The following is an 18,202-nucleotide window of genomic DNA, read 5'->3' on the forward strand; positions in this document are numbered from 1 at the left end:
CTCGCTTTCCCTCATGTTTCTCTACAATGTTCAAAACGATGCGGGTTTTGTCGGCTAGATTTGGCAGACATGTATAGCTAGGTTCCTTTGAACAACCAACTTCCCCTCATGTTTCCTTTTGAAAGTTTGTCTCAATATGAGCTTGTATTATATGGGGAAAGTTATGGATACGTAACACGTTTAGTCGGGGTGGGCATATTGGTGGTTACTAACGATACTTGGGGTTCCAATGCAATGGTCAGTATACTTGTGGTAATGTAGGCGAGGCTATGAGTACCAGGGTTGGTGTGGTGGATGCCCGAGAAACCCTAGAAATAGCTATACAATATATACCTTACATCCTCTTATGATTGTGGCATTGAAGTCAAGAAAGAAGAGAGACAGGGATATGTATGTATATATATGACTGAAATGAGCTTATTATTAAAGAAGTAGAAGAAATGGGACACACCCACACCCACACACTCACTCATACACACAATTACCTTTCTCTTACTCTCTTCTGTTTTAACTGTGCAAGTATTTACAGTAGACTTGCAATGGATCCATATAAAAAGCAAAGAGACAGCCCCATGACAGAGTACCATTCCTCTTCTTCTTCTTCTTCCTCCTCCTCTTCTTCTCGTGCAGAGAAACCCGTCTTCTTTAGGAAGTGGGCAGTCTCTTCATGCCTCTGTTTCAAGTATCAAAATAAATCAAACGAATCAAAGTAAATACAAGGAGAAGGTTTTTTTTTTCTTCTCTCTCTCACCCTCAAGTAATTTTTCTAGTCTTCCAATTTGCACATCTTCTTTTTAAATCAATCGGATTATCATTTTATCAATTTTATTGGTTTTTCTTTAATTAATTGGGTTTTATGCATGTTTCGTTTTTTATCAATTGAACCATTGCTGAGTCATTCATCTAATGTTCTAATTTAAAATCTAATATCCTAATTGAGTCATTTTCTATTGTTATGATTTTGCTTAACCAATTGGGTTTCTCTACGTGTTAATTTTTCAACCAATTAGGTTTGATGACCCAATTGAATGTTCCAATGGCCTAATGTAATCATTCAGGTTATTGTATTGTTTAATCAATTGGGCTATTATCTCATTATGTGTCGATTGTCCTATCTAGTCATGCCTCGGGCTATTATTTACTTTTGTTCATGGATTTTTTACAATTTTTTTAATCAATTGGGTTATGACATTTTTTTTTAATCAATTGGGTTAGTGCTCTAATTTAATTTTTCACGCTTTCACGCCAAATTTTATTTCAAATTTATCTCCATATTTTGTATTTACTAATTTTGTTTTTGTATATATATATATTATTGACATTCCAGAGTGTTTTTTCTCCTTCTAATGATCAAATTGAAATTAAGTCTGCATTTCTACTTGCAAATAGAACCCAATTGTTTGAGTATTCTACTTTTCAACAATTTATCTGGTTTGTAGTGCTGCGAACAAATTCATTGACCTTTTAATACTAAAAATATTTTTATTCTTGTATATTCATGCTTAATTGCATCATGTCATATCATTTTAGAAAAAAGGGTGCATTGACACAACAATTTTCTGAAGGAAAGAAAATAGTGTATTAAGTATGTGGACACTGATATCATTAGTGATGGAATTTGTCAGGAAATTTGTTTTGCTGATTCTGGGTGATTCGAATGGGGTGCTTCAAATCAAAGCCAATCAACCAAACACCTCCCGGATATGAGGACCCAGAAGATCTTGCAGCCAAGACTTCATGTATGTAAATCATTTTCATAAGTTTTATCCCCAAAATCATATATACATAGATATAGATATTTATGGACATACAAACACATGTATATGTGGAAAATTTTGAGCTGCAAATAACATATAATAATTTATTAATCTTGATCTTAGTATGATGTAAATGAATACATTTTCTTTGTTTTATTCTCTCTCTCTCTCTCTCTCTCTGTTTATCATGGGTCTTTTCAATATTTTTGCTTTATGATTGAGATTATTGTTTCATGTGTTGTAATGGTTCTCTTGGGGCAAGCTTGATATATATAGACTTATATGCTCTTTGCAGTCAGTGTGAATGAAGTCAAAGCTTTATACGAACTCTTCAAGAAGATTAGCAGTTCTGTCATAGATGATGGCTTGATACAAAAAGTAGGATCAAAATCTCTTTGTTTGTTTGGACATAAACCCATGTTGTGTTTGTATATATCAAATCCATAGATTCTACATATCATTTTGACCGTTTTGCATTTGGTTGATTGATTGATCAGGAGGAGTTTCAGTTGGCATTGTTCAAAAACAGCAAAACAGAAAATCTCTTCTTAAACAGGGTAATCTCCTATCTATAATTTTATATTATTGTCTTTTATGACCTATCTTTTATTTTTTCTATAGCTCTTTGATGGCCACGCTTAATGTTTGAGTTTGTTCCTTATTTCAAAGATAGTGAGCAAGCATATATTTTTCCCATAGTGTTTGTTATAATTACACCAAATCTTTGACACTCCTTCTGATTGAACTTTGTAGGTCTTCACTTTGTTTGATGTTAAGAATAATGGAGTTATAGAATTTGGTGAATTTGTAAGGTCATTAAGTGTATTCCATCCCAGTACACCAGCCAATGAGAAAATTGACTGTAAGAATTCATTTTTTAAATGAAAATTTCTTTTTTGTTTGACTTTACTTAAATTATATTGGTCTTTCTTGCAGTTTCCTTTAAGCTTTATGACTTGAGAAACACTGGATTCATTGAAAGAGAAGAGGTGAACTCATGATATCCTCGTAATTATTTATTTATTTATGTATGTATTTATGTACTTACACGTAGGTATGAATGCCAAATATTCTTTTGAGTAGGCATAATAATTCTCAATGATGCATGCATACATGTATGTTTGTGTATGTACGTGTGCCCAGTTGGGTTTCAGTAGGCATTAGAAATCTCAATGAAGAATTATGCATTTCTTGGAAAGTTTGGAACGTCAAATATTTTGCTTATCCTGGATCCAAACTTTACACAGGTGCTCTCTTATGATTTGTTTTCTTGTAAGGTCACCTTAGAGTGAAAGAGAGTTATGTGGATTCTGAGGTAGAACTAAAACGTTTATATGCACTAATAGTGCGCTATTCAATCTCATTTGCATTATGTAAAGTTCTGATGAGATAAATAGCCACAATTTGTTGATGGATGCAGACTGTTGTAAGGAACCAATCTAAGGTTTTGGTCATATACTTGTGGTCGGCTCTTTTTGGAGTGTTTACAATATGGCTTTTAGAGATGATTGTCCACAAACAAATAATACGGACATTGTATGTACCACATTTTGTATTGCAATATGTCTATATTATGATGAATACTTTTATCAATATGTCCATTTTGTATCATAATCGAATTTGATACTGTGATCTTACTGATAGGTCTAACAAGAAACACTTCATATTCAAAAGCACTTAATATTCTAACTTAGAAGCTAGACTTCACTCTTTCTTCTCTCTCTCTCTCTCTCTCTCTCTCTCTCTCTCTCTCTCTCTCTCTCTCTCTCTCTCTAATGAAAGAAACTTACTGTTTATGCTCATGGATTTTATCATTACTAGGTATGGATGATGGTATGTGAGAAGTTAGCATTCATCTATATATTGAGGCTCCATTTATGTGACATGAGTATGAGAAACATTTGGTGGCATTTGGGTATTTTATTGAGAAACGTGAATCTAGAGATAATATGATAACACATCTAATCTGTTGCCCATTTTGTGAAAGATTCAATATTGTTCCTGTCTTGTGATTTGACCTTGGTTATGATTTCCTATTTCAAGAAATCCTCCATTGAAAGTGTGGTAATCTCAATTCCAGGTAAGGACGATGCTTGATGCTTTGTTGGCAGAGTCAGGAATGAAACTATCTGATGAAGTGGTTGAAGTCATCCTGGATAAGGTATTTATACCTCCGTGATAATCAAAATCTATAAGCAAATTTGTCGAGAATTGAAAATTAAATTATAGAAAGAAAGATATATTAAATGTCTATGAAGAGTCCCAAATGGCATATGAAAAAACAAACAAGGTATTACATCTTACAATATTTTCTTATCTTTTAGAGCAAACTACCAAAAATAGTAAAAATGTGTTAAGGTTCCAGATATTCTTGTTACCTAAGCACTTCACATTATGGGCTCAGATGAACTGAAACTTCTGCCTTTGAAAGATCTTCAACATGAGCCAATCCAAGATGGAGAGGTCTCAGAAGCAAGAGAAATGCCTTCAGCATTGTGCTTTATTTGTAGGTAACAATGGTGGCAGGGTCGTAGTCCAGATGGAATAGGACTATGTGACAACATTTCTAGTACCTGATCACCTGCTAACCCTGTTCTAATGTTGCGGTAGAGACCTTATAATGTGTGTGGCCCTTGATCGACTCATAGCTTGAGGACTGATGGAGCGAAAGAAAGTTGTGATGGTTCTAATTTGTTGATGAGGTTTTGTGGTTCTATAATTTTGTGATTTCTAGCAAGAGAAATCCCAAGCATTGTTGGGCTTCCTATTTCATTACCTTCATAGAGAAAGTATTTATGCTTCCTTGTAAATAAAATTTTTATAAGAAACTCATTGGGATTTAAAATTTTGTTTTCTACAGTAAATTGTAGACAAAGTCCTTATGAAATGAAGGCTATAGAAACTTGTTTGGGAAATAAATTTGTGTTGCACAGACCAAGGATTATCAAGCAAAGATAATTTTATTGAAATGAAGTGATTTTGACTTGATGTTGCAGACGTTTGCTGAAGCTGATATGAATAGGGATGGGAAAATTGACATAGAGGAATGGAGGAGTTTTGTTTACCGCAATCCGTCTCTTATGAAAATAATGACCCTGCCTTACCTCAAGTAAAGTCACTTCCAACCAAATAAACTACTTTCTATGGTTTTTTACCCTTACACCAGATTTACTATTTTCCAAGTTTTTTCCCCCTTACAACTGAATTGACTTCTTTGAATGTTCTCCCTTAACTGAATTAACAACCATTTATGTTTTTTTTTTATCGTCAACATATTAACTTCTTTCAATGGTGTAACCTTTCAACTGAATTAGGTGATGGCTACATTGAGATCTGAACAAAACTAAACTAAATTCTATGCTATTTCTATTGTTTGATCTTCCAGGAATATGACAACAACATTCCCAAGCTTTGGTTTCAATTCTGGAGTCGAGGATATGACTACATCCAAATGATATGACACGAATTGTTTATCAACTTCTTGAACAGAATGTGGAGCTGAAGAGTTTTTTTGAACAAGTTCCCGTCTTTCAAACTTACAGTAGTTTATGGTTATCTGTACCGTTTCACTACCTTGTATTGAATCTGAACTCAAAGATAGTTGAACTAGGTTATTTACATATAATTTGTAAATCACGGAGGTTTGTAAACAAGTATCATTGCAATATAAACCACAGAGAATGTATACATTGATATGTTTTAGATGAGTTAATTAATATGGCATTTGAGTATTTCCTTCTAGCAATGTTATTTTTATGCTTGCCATCTGTCCTCTTCTATATATGAGGCATGCGTTGTTTGGCACACCATGTTTTGTGGTTTATGAGTCTTGTGTCATGGCATATCAAATATCCTAATTGAATAAAATATATCTGCTTTAGATACTTCCCTCTGTATTGAGGAGGATTTGGAACTCTTCGGAAAGTGGAATGCACTGATCTAATCTGCGCCGTGCTCTTTCTTCTAGAGATAGAAGATAGAGAGAGCCTTTCAAGAGAGGTAAACTCCAACCGATACACGAATGCAGAGAACTTGACATGTTTCTTCCATATGAATACACCATGAGAACCGATAGTTTGCATGGTGTACAAGGAAACACCCATGCCAAAGGGGATTCATGTCTGAGTCACAGTAACTAGAACCCCTTTCTCTTTGTCATAGATGTTGACATCAACCGACCACAACTAGAGAGAGCCTCTCAAGAGAGAGGTAAACTCCAACCAATACACAAATGCAGAGAACTTGACATATTTCTTCCGTATGAACACTACTAGGGATAGTTTTCATGGTGCACAAGCAAACACCCATGCCAAAGTGGATTCATGACTCAAAGGGGTCATAGTAATTAGAACCACCTAGAACCCCTTTCTACTTGTCGTAGATGTTGACACCAACCAGCCATAAATCTTACGTGCATATCTTCACAAGGTCAAAACCACCATTACAGGGCACCAAAGATGCTTGCTTTGTCCCACCCCACCTTCCATATATTGATCACCGATGATGGATATTTCAATGAACAGAAGGTTATTCTTGAGACATTCAAGCGATCCATCTAGTTTTAGGAAGTTGGCACATTCATGATACCCTGCATTCATAAGAGGAAAAAATGATAAACAAATGTCCGCTCTTATTCTTTCAATGAGTTGAGATAAAAGCATTACACTACGAACCAAGTGTTCATTACAAAATAATCTAGCATGGTAAAATTTTAATAACCTCACAAAGTGTAAACCTGTCAACGAAGTTGATCCACTGTTAGCGATTATGAATGTTTCACTAATTGTGGTGCCATAGTTGTAACAAAGGATAGGAAAGCAAACTTTGTAGGAAACCATTTAGCGATGTTATAATATATTTGACATATAGTCTGGCCAATAAACAAGCCAGAATCTATCACCACAACCTTCTTAATAGCAATAAAATTGACAAAACAGAACGGCATGTATTGAATACTTATAGCCCAAAGGAGAGACTTTAGTCAAGGTTATTTTTGTAAGTACAGGGATTACTAGTGTAATCTTTCATACCATAAGTTCTAAAAAAATTGCAAATTTGTCTACCATATACCACCAAGATGAATCCTCACTCCCCAAGGTTAATGGTGTTCCGAAACACTCTTTGCACCGCATTGACATTGTATGGTGTGCACATTGCGTTGCCAACAGCCTAAAGTTAATCAAACCCATTGATGTTCAAATAGAGATCCATACAAGTAAAATGGAATGCAAGAACCGAGGGTTAAACCATAGATATTAGATAATCCTCCTAACGAATGTCGCTGAGGTTAGATTAAAATCCAAAATGGCTTCTTTGTCCTTCAGCGTCACCAGAGGACAAAAATCAATTGCCATTTCAATTGGCTTCTTGAGCAAAAGTCTTAAATATTCCTGTTGTAATACATATATATTTGTACAAGGAATAGAATAGAAACTTTTGGAATACTAAGATATCATTTCTTGTTAGAAATGCAAGCTGCAAATGCAACAAGTAGGAGTGAAAGGGTGTTGATTTAGCACAAATGATGGATTGTTCTTACAATTGATGGAATCACCAAGTCCTAAGTCTTGATGTGCCATGGAAATCTTTCTTACAATAGTTTCTGATTGATGTGTTCTAGCTCACTTGTAAACCTTGATGCTCCATTTTGCTTTCCTAAGGCTTCAACTTTATCAGCTTCATCTCGCATACCTACCATAGCATATATATTACTCATGCACACGTATATACCTGCACATCTCCCATCCAACTTTATTGCATTCTCAAATGCCCACCTACCTAGTGATACATTCACCCATTTTCGGCAAGAACCTAGGAAGGACACTAGCATTTCGAGACGATCTGAAGGAGATACCTTTTCAATAGTTTCCATGGCCCTTTCAAACTGGCCCGCCCTACCGAAAAGATCAACCATACAACCATAGTGATCTAGAGTTGGAATGAGAGTATAAACCCTATCCATAGTATAAAAGTAAGCTTGGCCCTCTTCAACTAGCCCCGCATGACAACATGCACTAAGCAAGATCATAAATGTGACCATATTTGGCACAATTAAACCTTCTGCTAACATTTTGTCGAAACATGCGAACACCTCTTTAGCCTCACCACGTTGAGCATAACCAGTAATAAGTACATTCCAACAGATGATATCCCTTTCTAGAAGATTGTCGAATACCTGTTGAGCTTTTCTCATCATCCCACACTTAGCATACATGTCTATCAATGCTGTGCCAAGCATTAGATTGTTGTTCTCCAGTAGTCCTTGATTCTTGACTTGAGTATGTAATTTTTCTCCTAACTCCATCGACCCTATACTTCCACAAGCTTTTATAATACAAGCAAAACTTATTGCATCTGGAGTGAGACCTTGCTTACGCATGCGCCGAAGGCAACTCAACGCTTCCTCAAGAAGCCCTTCCTTTGCATAGCTAGAGATTAGTGTATTCCATGAGATGACATTATGTACGGAAAGTTCATTGAACACTTCTCGTGCTTTTTCTAGAGATCCACATTTTGCATACATATCAATTAAAGCAGTGCCAAGCACTGGATTCTTTCTTAATAATCCATGTTTCTGGACTTCAGCATGAACTTTTCTCCCCCTCTCGTCTGACCCCATATTGCCACAAGCTTTCAAGATGCAAGCAAAGGTAATCACATCAGGGGAGAGACCCTCAGCTATCATGTGGTCAAAACACTTCATAGCTTCATCAGAGTGGCCATGTTGGGCATATCCAGAAATCAATGCATTCCATGAGGCCACATCATGCATTGGGAGTTCATCAAATACTTCCCGTGCTGTTTCAAGTTTACCACATTTGGCATACATGTCCACGAATGAGGTTCTAAGAATTATATTCCTTCTATATGGCGTCGTCTTCCTCATTGCACAATGAATCTCTTCTCCTTTATTAGCTAACCCTACACTTCCACAAGCTTTAAGAATACAAGATAAAGTGACCACATCAGGAAGTAGACCTTCCTCTTGCATTTGTCTGAACAATTCTAGAGCGTCATTACCAAGCCCGCGTTGAGAATATCCAGATATCAATGCATTCCACAAGATCACGTCACGGATCAAATAAAGCTCATCGAACATGGCTTTGGCTTTTCCAAGGTCACCACATTTGGCATACATATCAACCAATGCAGTGCCAAGCACAATATCTTTCCTTATCAAGTCTCCTTTGATTAACTTGGCATGTATTTCTACCCCATTAGGGATCGTTCCTATGGTTCCACAAGCTTTCAAGGCGCAAGCAAAGCTAATGGGGTCAGGTTCAAGCCCTTCTTCTTGCATTCTTCTAAAACAATTGAGAGATTCTTGGGCATTGCCATATTGGGCATATCCACTGATCAAAGAGGTCCATGACACCACATCTCTGAACCCATGAATTTGGTCAAACACACTTTGAGCCTTGGAAAGAGCACCACATTTGCTGTACATGTTTACGAGAGCATTGTTTATGGATAGATCATTGTATAAGAGTCCTTGTTGAAGTAAATTAGCATGTATATTAATGCCTTTTTGTAGGTCTTTGGATCTTCCACATGACTTGAGGGACTTCAAAAGGGCGGGGAGCTCATGCAAAGAAATCCCCTCTACATCTCTGGACTCTGCATTTTTTGTTACTCTTGTTTTCTGATATAAAAAGAGAATGAATAAAAAATCTTCTCTAAAAATGAACCAACCCTCTCTCTCTCTCTCTCTCTCTCTCTCTCTCTCTCTCTCTCTCTCTCTCTCATAATGGGTTTATGTTATTGGTACGCTATTAGACTACCAACAAAAGATTGTGGGATTCAAATCCTTATACTTCCACACATGTTTGTTACATCATATGTAACATATCCTCATGGTTTCTACCTGAGCTTCAAAACCATAGGGAATCACCCCTTATATTAGCACACAGAATGCAACAGCGATCGTGTATCACTGACTTTTTCTATCGAACCAGACCTCCACCGACGACATGCAATGGAGTCACGATAGAGCAAGCAGATAAATGCAGGGGACAGAGAACAGAGAACAAGAGTACTGAGATACAAAGCACATGGGCCATAGCATCACCATATCATGGAGATCATTGCTCGCCATGTACAATCTACATGAGGGCACCCAAATCCACTTGGTGAACTACATCTTAGTGTCAAGTTGTCAACGCATGAACCAAGCTCAGATACAAACATCCCCTCACTACTACTACTCAAAGCCATAGATATTATTTGTGCACTGCATTGATCGTCAACCATCTCCAAAATCACTCCACCACATGCATTAAGGTTAAGTTCATGGATATTTAGGAAACTAAAGCTTTTATTTTCTTGTTTCAGTATGGATAACATAAATTCACCCCATGTTTGTCTGTCTCATAGGTCGATTTTGGCCCCTCGTAGATGTTAATAATACATCTTACGATCTCTCTTCTTCTATTTCGTTCGCTCTCATGAATCGGAAAATTCTGATTCCTCCAGCAATGAATTAAGCTCTCCCTCTCTCTATCTGTGACAGATCCGTCTCGCTCTACCCTCATCTTCTTCTTCCAATACCTTATAAGCCTTCATGGTGTCGGTTGTGGGAGCAGTGACATTGGTATCTGAATGTTCCTTCTTGAGATTCTCCTTCCACAGGATCTCCATGCCTACTAGGCATGCCATTCCCTTGAGAAAAACAGAGTATCTATCCCCTGCAACCTCAAAAAGCAAAAATATATACATACATATTTCTATCCCCAAAACTTTCGTTTCTTTTTTATTTATCCATTTAAAAAAAGGAACTAATAATCAACCATTTTTACATAACAGATTAGTGTACACTTTGATTAAATCGTTGCAAATTAATACGAATCCGTAATAATTACTCTGCATCTTCAAAAGAACATTTATTATAAAATCGAAAGAAACAAGACATTATTAAAAAAGAACCATTTTTTATTATTATACCGTAGGTGAAGAATGATTGGCACAAACGTGGAACAAAAAACATTGGATTTGTTTCACATAAGGGGTTCAAATGATAGATCGGCATTTATTAATATAGAGAGGATAGTAAGTTTTCATCATAATTTTTTTGGAAATGTGGAAAAGGAGAATTCCGTTGCCGGGACTTGAACCCGGGTCTCTCGGGTGAGAGCCGAGTATCCTAACCAACTAGACTACAACGGATTGTTACTTTTTCTTCTTTCTTAGTAATAATTAATTTTCTTTCTTCCTTTCGATCCATCGGTTGTTGTAAGTAGCATAATTAACTGGCACTTCAGTCAGTTTAAACTAGCAATTGCTTAGACTCCTCATCTTAATCCATTTCCGAGGTATAAGTTAAAAGACTCGGAAGAAAGAAGAAAGACAATTTCCAGCCCACGAGTGCCATTCTCAGGAATTATGGTAAACACGTGTGGCAACGTTTTGTCTTTCTGGTGTTGCCCTTTCTTAGAGAGTAAGGATGTGCTCACATATTGATATGTGTACGTATATGATCCAGAGCTCTTGCAGGTTTCCAGGTAAGAAATTCGACACAGCATGTATTATAGATCTCTGAGCTTTAGTACTATTCTACACTTGTTTTGGCTACATGAATATGGCTCCTTTGGGGAAGGGAAAGGGAAAACGATAAAAACGTTTTTGTTCAGGTTTTGTTTAACTTTCTAGAGTCAAGAGACATTGGAATTTGGGTTTGAGACTTAGGATCTATGGTGTTGGGGTTTTAAACTTCGTTATACCTTTTTAGCTTCATGACTGTGCCTCTGCCTCTGCCTATGAGTAGAAGCAATAGTATGTTCAGCACATGGACAGCTCTTCGTAAGCAAGGGAGAGAGCATATAAATGATGTTTTCATGGCAACGAATGTCGTTTTGTTTCCAAACGATAAAATTGTGCCAAGATTATGGATCAACCATGATATCACAAACACATAGTGAGCCCTTTCTTGGGAAGAGTAACGATACAAAATTTTGGGTCGCTGGTAATGTTTCTTTTTCCAGTTTTTTGAGAATTTATACAAAGTTTAATGATCTTTTGGATTGCCGGGGTAGTATTGTACCTTCTTGGTTTTTAGAAATGGTCTAAGATGAACAATAATGGTGCTTAAGGAGATTCTTCTACTAGAGGAAAAGCATAAAAATGCACATTGCATGAGTAATTTGCTTTCTTAGGTTATCTGAAAACTTATCCAAAGCTTAAGGATCTTTTGGATTACTGATGAGTATCATAAGTTTTGCTCCCTTGAATGCTCCATGAGGAGCAACAATGGTCACATCACCACATGGAAATCCCTTTCTCGAAAGAGAAGGCATACAAATGCACATCGAGGTGAATGTTTCGCACTTGTGGGGTTTTTGAAAACTTGTGCCAAGCTTAAGGATATTCATAAAGGCATCAAATTGCATGATGATATTCGGAACAGGGACTTGCTTCACAAGAGCTCTTTATATCTCTCAAATACTTTAATCGATATGTATGTAAAGTGTGGCATGCCTTCCAAAGCACAACAAGTTCATGAAGAGCTTCGTGTTCGGAATATAGTCACATGGAATGTACTGATCACAGGCTATGCCCAACAATCACAAGGTCATGAAGCATTGACTTGTTTTGAACGAATGCAAAGTGAGGGCCTTTTGCCAGATGTGGTCACTTTTACTTGCATTTTGAATGCGTGTGGAACCACACTAGCGATAGGTAAAGGCAAACAACTACATAACGAGATTGTTTGTACTGGCTTGTTGGGCAAAGATATTGTGCTTGGAAATGCCCTGCTGGATATGTATGTCAAATGTAAGGACCTTTCAAAAGCCACGCAAGTGCTCCATGAGCTTCCTGTTCGAAATGTAGTCTCTTGGAATTCACTCCTCACAGGCTATGTTCAACAAGGCCAGGGCCACAAAGCATTGGATTGGTTTGAGCGAATGCGAGGTGAAGGATTCTCTCCAGATGGAGTTACATTCATTTGCATCTTGAAGGCTTGTAGCTGCATGTATGATATTAGTAAGGGCAAAGAGATTCATAATTGGATTATTGTTAGTGGTTGGTTGGAGAAAGATATCATGGTCGGTAATTGTTTGGTGGATATGTATGTGAAATGTGGTGTGCTTCCAGATGCACAACAAGTGCTTGAAGAGCTTCCTCGTAGAAACGAAGTATCATGGTCCACCCTAATTGCAGGATACATCAAGCAAGCACAATGCAATGAAGCATTGAGTTGTTTCGAAAAGATGCGAAGAGAGGGTCTTTCCCCAGATGCAGTCACTTTCACTCATGCCTTGACGGCGTGTGGAAACACTGGGTCTATTGACAAGGGCAGAGAAATTCACGAAGAGATTGTTGATAAAGGATTTCTGAAAGGAAATTATGTGTTGGGCAGTGCATTGGTGAACATGTATGCAAAATGTGGCATTCTTGTGAAAGCGCAACAGGTCCTCGAAGAGCTTCCAGCCAGAAATGAAGTCTCTTGGTCCACACTTATTGTAGGGTATGGTGAACAAGGACGAGGTCATGAAGCACTGAAGTGTTTCGATCGAATGCTAAGCGAGGGTCTCACACCAGATGCTGTAAGTTTCCTATGTCTTCTCAATGCATGTGGTAATTCAGGACTCTTGGACGAGGCCCAATCATATTTCACAAATATGAGCAACAAATATGGGATTGTACCAAGCTTAGATCACCATACTTGCATGGTTATGGTTCTTGGTCGTGCAGGTCACTTTGACAAGGCAATGTCAGTGATTAAGACAATGCCATGCTCTGATCATCCTCCAGTTTGGCTTGCAATGTTGGGTTCTTGTAGAAAATGGGGAAATGTTGAGGTTGGAAGGTTGGCATTTGATGAGGTCATAAGGCTAGATAGCAGTTGCGGAGGAGCTTATGTCCTTATGGCTGATATTTATACAGCTGCTGGCATGCAAGAAGATGCAAGAAAAATGGAAGCCATGAGACCGAGGAAATCAGCTCAGAAGAAAGCAAGGACCAGTGTATGGGTTGATACAAGAGGTAATGTTCATTCTTCTGCTGTAGTGGATAAGCCACATCCTCTATTTGATCATATATATACGAAGATTTAAGATATTCCTCTCAAATGCACAAGCATGTATGGGATATACAAAAACATTCAGACAATGAAAGGGATGCACACAATGAGAGCATGGTGTGAAATGTGCCTTTATTTAAGCCCTCAAAAGAAGGTGAAACCATATACATTTGTCCAAATAACTTTGAGAAGAGGAAGAGTACAGTTAGTGATATGGGTGAACTTCACATTTTTTAACATAGAAAATGTACATATGCTCACTTCTAGCATGGGATGCATTTTGAGCATTTACCTGTTATGATGCATTCATTCATCTTCATTGATTGATTTCTATGTTTTTGCTCCTCAACAATATCAAGATGAAGGAATATCAAAATGCGAAATTTCAGGAGCTTGAGTTTCAAACATCCACATAATAAGCTAGTTTTGGGTTTCACAGTTTAGCACACCAAGTAAAATTATGTCAAAAGTACTACATAATTGGCTTCAATGATGATAATTTCGAGTCGGGAGTGGAATGGAATCTCAATATTTATTGATGCCTATATTAGAGCCTTAAAAAACGAGACGTTTGTGGGAGGAATTTGATTCCCACAAAATTTGGTATTATGAAGAAGAAAAGTTCCCTAGAAAGTTCAAGATTGAGCAAGTCAAGAAGCGATTAATAGCACACATTAATTTCAGTCCTATTCAAGATCTTCATAACAACCTAGTAAAATCCAGTTATATTCGACAACTTCATAAGAATCAGGGAAATTTCAGTTATATCCATAATTTTATAGCAACTTCGCAACAGCTTCTATCAAACCCAGAATGCTGCAGAAGAAATTCTCACAAATTGCCCCATTTTCAACACAAGTAACTGCAGCAAACATGAGGACCTTGAACTGCATAACACCGACCAATAGATAACAGTGAAAAATGAAAGCAACAACAAAGGATAGAAGGAAGCCAAGATGGAGTCTTTTCAAAATGTGTAAATTATTGCCAATATCCTCAAATTGACACTTGCACACATCCAGTAAAATCCCAAATTCAGGCACATACACATCCAACTGTGTGTTGGGATCAACCCATTCCCAGGTACCTAACCTAAGTGAAAGGCAACAGATAGAGAAATAATGCTCATTGTAGACACACTTCTGAAGATAGTTAGCAAGGTAGAATGCTCTTCTTGGGTATCCATTGACTTGCCGTTTGCAATGTCTACAATAAGTTTGGAGAATATGCTCAGAAATTTACCTACAAATAGGGAATTTTATATTGGTTACTTTAAAAATCGTGAAAATCAAGTTTATAGAAATCTATGGAGACTTAAGATGGGATAAAGTTAATTAAATTATTTAATTTTAAACAAAATTCAACAAGGGCCAAAAACAAATTTGATGTAGATACTAAGATTTAGGCATTGTACATATAAGATCTTGGAATGATTCAAACCCATCTTAATGCTCAATTGATTAACATGCTAAAACTTTGGTAGGCTTTAATTGGTAGAATTCCAATCCAATGTAGTGATATTTAGGTGAATATTTGACACTCATACATTAGAATTTTCACTCATTCCTTTGGAACCAATAAGTCATTACCATCTTAGCCATGCATTGTTTTTCCTAACTTGGGGCTTAATGTTATGTTGATTCATCATGTAATCCCATTCCACTTTTTTAGCACTCAAACCGTTTTTAATAACTTCACTCATCCCATGGCCACTAATAGTGCTTCTGAACCTAGGCTAAGAGGGATGTGGCTTGAACATTCAAGTCATTTTGGAAACCAATCGATGATGAATGAATTTAAGAGGTTTGGAGAGGATATGTCAATTAAACAATTCATCTAGAATGATTATGTTGCAAATTCAACATGCCTTTCGTCACTACTAGAATGTTAACAACTTGGAATTGGATGTTGGTGTGCATGTGTGTATGCCTCTTGAGCCGCATGGGACAATTGTGTGAATTATTACTCCTAAAAAATCCCATCAATTATTATAATGTATGCACACTCGTTTCAAATCTAGAACAAGTACATGGATGATGATGATGTATCCTCCTCCTATGGAAGCTAGTGTGACAACAATACAACTAGGAGCACTTTAGGAGTTGGAGCAGAAAATACTTTAATGTGATAGAATAAACCTCACATGTATCAAAGGGGATCTCCCTGCAACTTGTTTGTGAGTTATTCACAATTGTCCGTCTATGATGGAAATAGAACCAGGTAGAGTCTTATTAAGATGGAGTATGTTTCCCTCTCTAATTGCTAGGAGTTTCAATATATGTTGGATTTTTGTATTTTTTATTTCCAAAACAAAATATCCTTCCATTAGTTTTAAAAAACCTATCAAGTACAAACTACAAAAGAGATGAAAAAGAAGAGGAAAAAGGACTATTCCAATGACTAGCCATGGATCCTACTGCCTACTTTCATCATACCAGAAAATGACATCATAATAATTAGACACCTTACACAGGCCTTCAAGGATAGAGTTGTATAGCATCTTCAATATTGTTGGATTTCCTAGATCATGTAAAAGATTTCCACTGTAACAAACGTATTTACCTCTAAAATAAATGGAATTAGACGAGCATGATAGTGCAATGGTGAGGTCCACGTACTAGTGTCTTAATGTTGTGGCTTCATTTCCCATGCTATGTGATTGATTGTATAAGCCAAATATGATTCAATGTGTTCAATTATATATGACTAATGAGGTCCATCAAATGTGTTTGATTATATATTTATTTCCATTGCCTTAACAATGCTAATTAATATATGTTGTGACTATTTGTTCTTAATGTATAAGTAGTATTTATGTATAATTTCTAAAATATATTTTTGTGAATTTAGAACATGGCATTGCTTACGTCAAATGCAAAGGAGATCTTCTTGTCTTTGGTAATATGAATGCACATACAAGAACTTAGCAACATGACATATAATAGTCCTTCATACTGCACACGTCAAGGATGGAAGAGGGCAAACACATGTAGAGTCAAGTTTCAATGGATGAAGAAGAGTTGGATTGATAAGGAAACCCAAATCTAAACATGTGCAATTGCATTAGAATTCTAGTTACAAATGTGTGTCTATATGGAATGGCATTAACAACTTTATGTGTACAAAAAAACACAATGGAAATAGTGTGGTTGGAACTTGGCTCTACATTATTTTCATAGGGCATCTTAGATTGGATACACTATCTTTCAATGGGTGAAAACATCTAGAACCTTGTAAAGTATCCTAGATTGCACATCATAGAATTATTCTCTCAAATAGGTGTTAGGATGGTTGTAGTTTGTAGAAACCCTTCTCTTGCATATGACCGTATGTGCTTCTTGCATAGATACTTTATAGACAAAAATTAACTCATAACATAAAAATAAACAAGAAGTGAATGGTCATAGTGATCAAATGAGATCAAAACCACAAAGAACTCATGTGAGATCAAACCACATGTCACACTTTATAGCAATCAAGTGAGATGAAAACCACAACAAACTTTTACAACATATGAGTTAGAAACATTCAAAACCAAATTTTCATAAGACAACAAAGTTGGAGTTGATTAAGGTATGAGATGTTATGTTTGATACTAAATAACAAGTAATGGCATTCTAAATAGCTAGGAAGAGATTTTGTATTCCCATAAACTATAGATATATTTGGTCTAGGATACAAGGAGCGACAACGTTACGATACCTAATTCAAGAACCCCATGGCACTACTCCAGAGATTGATTGGACATAAAATCAGTCACAAACACGAGCAGATGGCGAAGAAGATTATGAGGTTGCGGAGAATTCCAAAGACCATACCATAGTGATAAAGCGTATTAGGCATGGGTTGGCGTTCCTATATTTCATTCAAAGTTAAGGTGTTTCTTTTGAGGGTTATGTATTGTGTCACTCGAACTTGTCTAGAGTCACAATACGCCTAAACATACATATCTACAATGTGGGCTTCCATAACTAGAAGTGTAAGGCCATAGTCACAAGTTCAAACAGTTTTTCACTAGTTGACATAACATGGGTTATGGCATATTTGGTGTGTATATAAAATGACTTTGTCTTTTATGCCCAAACTAGGGTGCATAGACATATCCAAAAGTTGAAAAGTAGGTTGCTCTAGCAGTTACGATTGTTGGAAACTTCAATATTGTTATCACTTGAGGAGGTTCAAATGTGTTCTAGGTAAGACATCATATTCACCAATTATGTTGGCCGATAAATAATATGGTTCTGCATGTCCGAGGGGATATTCTATCATCCTTGATAGTCCATTGAGAATAATACAACACCATTTATGAAAAAAAAATTCAAAAACATTGTCCATAAATTTGTTAACCAATGTCATGACAAACCTGACAAACATAATGGGATGATTGGAGTAAAAGATATAATTTCCCATAGTGTCCAGTGTCCACTTA

At 36.6% G+C, this 18,202-nt stretch overlaps 3 protein-coding genes and 1 non-coding gene across 7 annotated transcripts; 2 read left to right on the plus strand and 2 right to left on the minus strand.

Annotated features, from left to right (window-relative positions):
- The first annotated feature begins 586 nt into the window (after window positions 1-586).
- LOC147869440 (calcineurin B-like protein 1) lies at window positions 587-5,488 on the plus strand. Of its 2 annotated transcripts, XM_087329682.1 has the most exons (9): window positions 587-726; window positions 1,626-1,739; window positions 2,053-2,135; window positions 2,255-2,314; window positions 2,511-2,619; window positions 2,694-2,746; window positions 3,838-3,918; window positions 4,754-4,866; window positions 5,143-5,488. In XM_087329682.1, the coding sequence occupies exons 2-9, from the start codon at window positions 1,658-1,660 to the stop codon at window positions 5,210-5,212; spliced, it is 651 nt and encodes a 216-aa protein (XP_087185808.1). In that variant the 5' UTR covers window positions 587-726; window positions 1,626-1,657; the 3' UTR covers window positions 5,213-5,488. The 2 variants fall into 2 exon arrangements, with proteins under 2 accessions (XP_087185808.1, XP_087185816.1); XM_087329690.1 differs by lacking the exon at window positions 5,143-5,488 and having other exon boundaries at window positions 4,754-4,870.
- Window positions 5,489-7,181: 1,693 nt separating this feature from the next.
- On the minus strand, window positions 7,182-10,647 carry LOC147869441 (pentatricopeptide repeat-containing protein At2g03380, mitochondrial-like). Of its 3 annotated transcripts, none has more exons than XM_087329578.1 (3): window positions 10,305-10,645; window positions 9,282-9,399; window positions 7,182-9,196 (listed from the first exon to the last, which is right to left on the minus strand). In XM_087329578.1, the coding sequence occupies exons 2-3, from the start codon at window positions 9,308-9,310 to the stop codon at window positions 7,348-7,350; spliced, it is 1,878 nt and encodes a 625-aa protein (XP_087185704.1). In that variant the 5' UTR covers window positions 9,311-9,399; window positions 10,305-10,645; the 3' UTR covers window positions 7,182-7,347. The 3 variants fall into 3 exon arrangements, with proteins under 3 accessions (XP_087185704.1, XP_087185707.1, XP_087185699.1); XM_087329581.1 differs by having other exon boundaries at window positions 9,282-10,257; XM_087329573.1 differs by having other exon boundaries at window positions 7,182-9,399; window positions 10,305-10,647.
- Window positions 10,648-10,846: 199 nt separating this feature from the next.
- Window positions 10,847-10,919, minus strand: TRNAE-CUC (transfer RNA glutamic acid (anticodon CUC)). Its single transcript has one exon. It is a non-coding gene; the product is annotated as a tRNA-Glu (tRNA).
- A 268-nt stretch (window positions 10,920-11,187) lies between these two features.
- Window positions 11,188-13,896, plus strand: LOC147869443 (pentatricopeptide repeat-containing protein At2g13600-like). Its single transcript, XM_087324599.1, has 2 exons — window positions 11,188-13,736; window positions 13,802-13,896. Exons 1-2 carry the CDS (start codon window positions 11,987-11,989, stop codon window positions 13,894-13,896), a joined length of 1,845 nt encoding a protein of 614 aa, XP_087180725.1. The 5' UTR covers window positions 11,188-11,986.
- Window positions 13,897-18,202: the final 4,306 nt, after the last annotated feature.

Source organism: Azolla caroliniana, unplaced genomic scaffold (assembly GCF_043228905.1).
Source record: "Azolla caroliniana isolate FFs.n. ecotype wild unplaced genomic scaffold, voAzoCaro1.0.p SCAF_1, whole genome shotgun sequence".
NCBI lineage: Eukaryota > Viridiplantae > Streptophyta > Polypodiopsida > Salviniales > Salviniaceae > Azolla > Azolla caroliniana.

What these genes read in the sequence shown, in the direction of transcription:
- LOC147869440 (XM_087329682.1), top strand. Translation starts at nt 1,658, where the DNA reads ATGGGGTGCTTCAAATCAAAGCCAATCAACCAAACACCTCCCGGATAT. An exon ending in TCTTGCAGCCAAGACTTCAT is followed by an intron (nt 1,740 to 2,052) that starts GTATGTAAATCA and finishes TGCTCTTTGCAG; the next exon opens with TCAGTGTGAATGAAGTCAAA. An exon ending in ATGATGGCTTGATACAAAAA is followed by an intron (nt 2,136 to 2,254) that starts GTAGGATCAAAA and finishes TTGATTGATCAG; the next exon opens with GAGGAGTTTCAGTTGGCATT.
- LOC147869441 (XM_087329573.1), bottom strand. Translation starts at nt 10,472, where the DNA reads ATGTATATATTTTTGCTTTTTGAGGTTGCAGGGGATAGATACTCTGTT. An exon ending in ACACCATGAAGGCTTATAAG is followed by an intron (nt 9,400 to 10,304) that starts GTATTGGAAGAA and finishes TTTTTATATCAG; the next exon opens with AAAACAAGAGTAACAAAAAA.
- LOC147869443 (XM_087324599.1), top strand. Translation starts at nt 11,987, where the DNA reads ATGAGGAGCAACAATGGTCACATCACCACATGGAAATCCCTTTCTCGA. An exon ending in TGTATGGGTTGATACAAGAG is followed by an intron (nt 13,737 to 13,801) that starts GTAATGTTCATT and finishes ATATATACGAAG; the next exon opens with ATTTAAGATATTCCTCTCAA.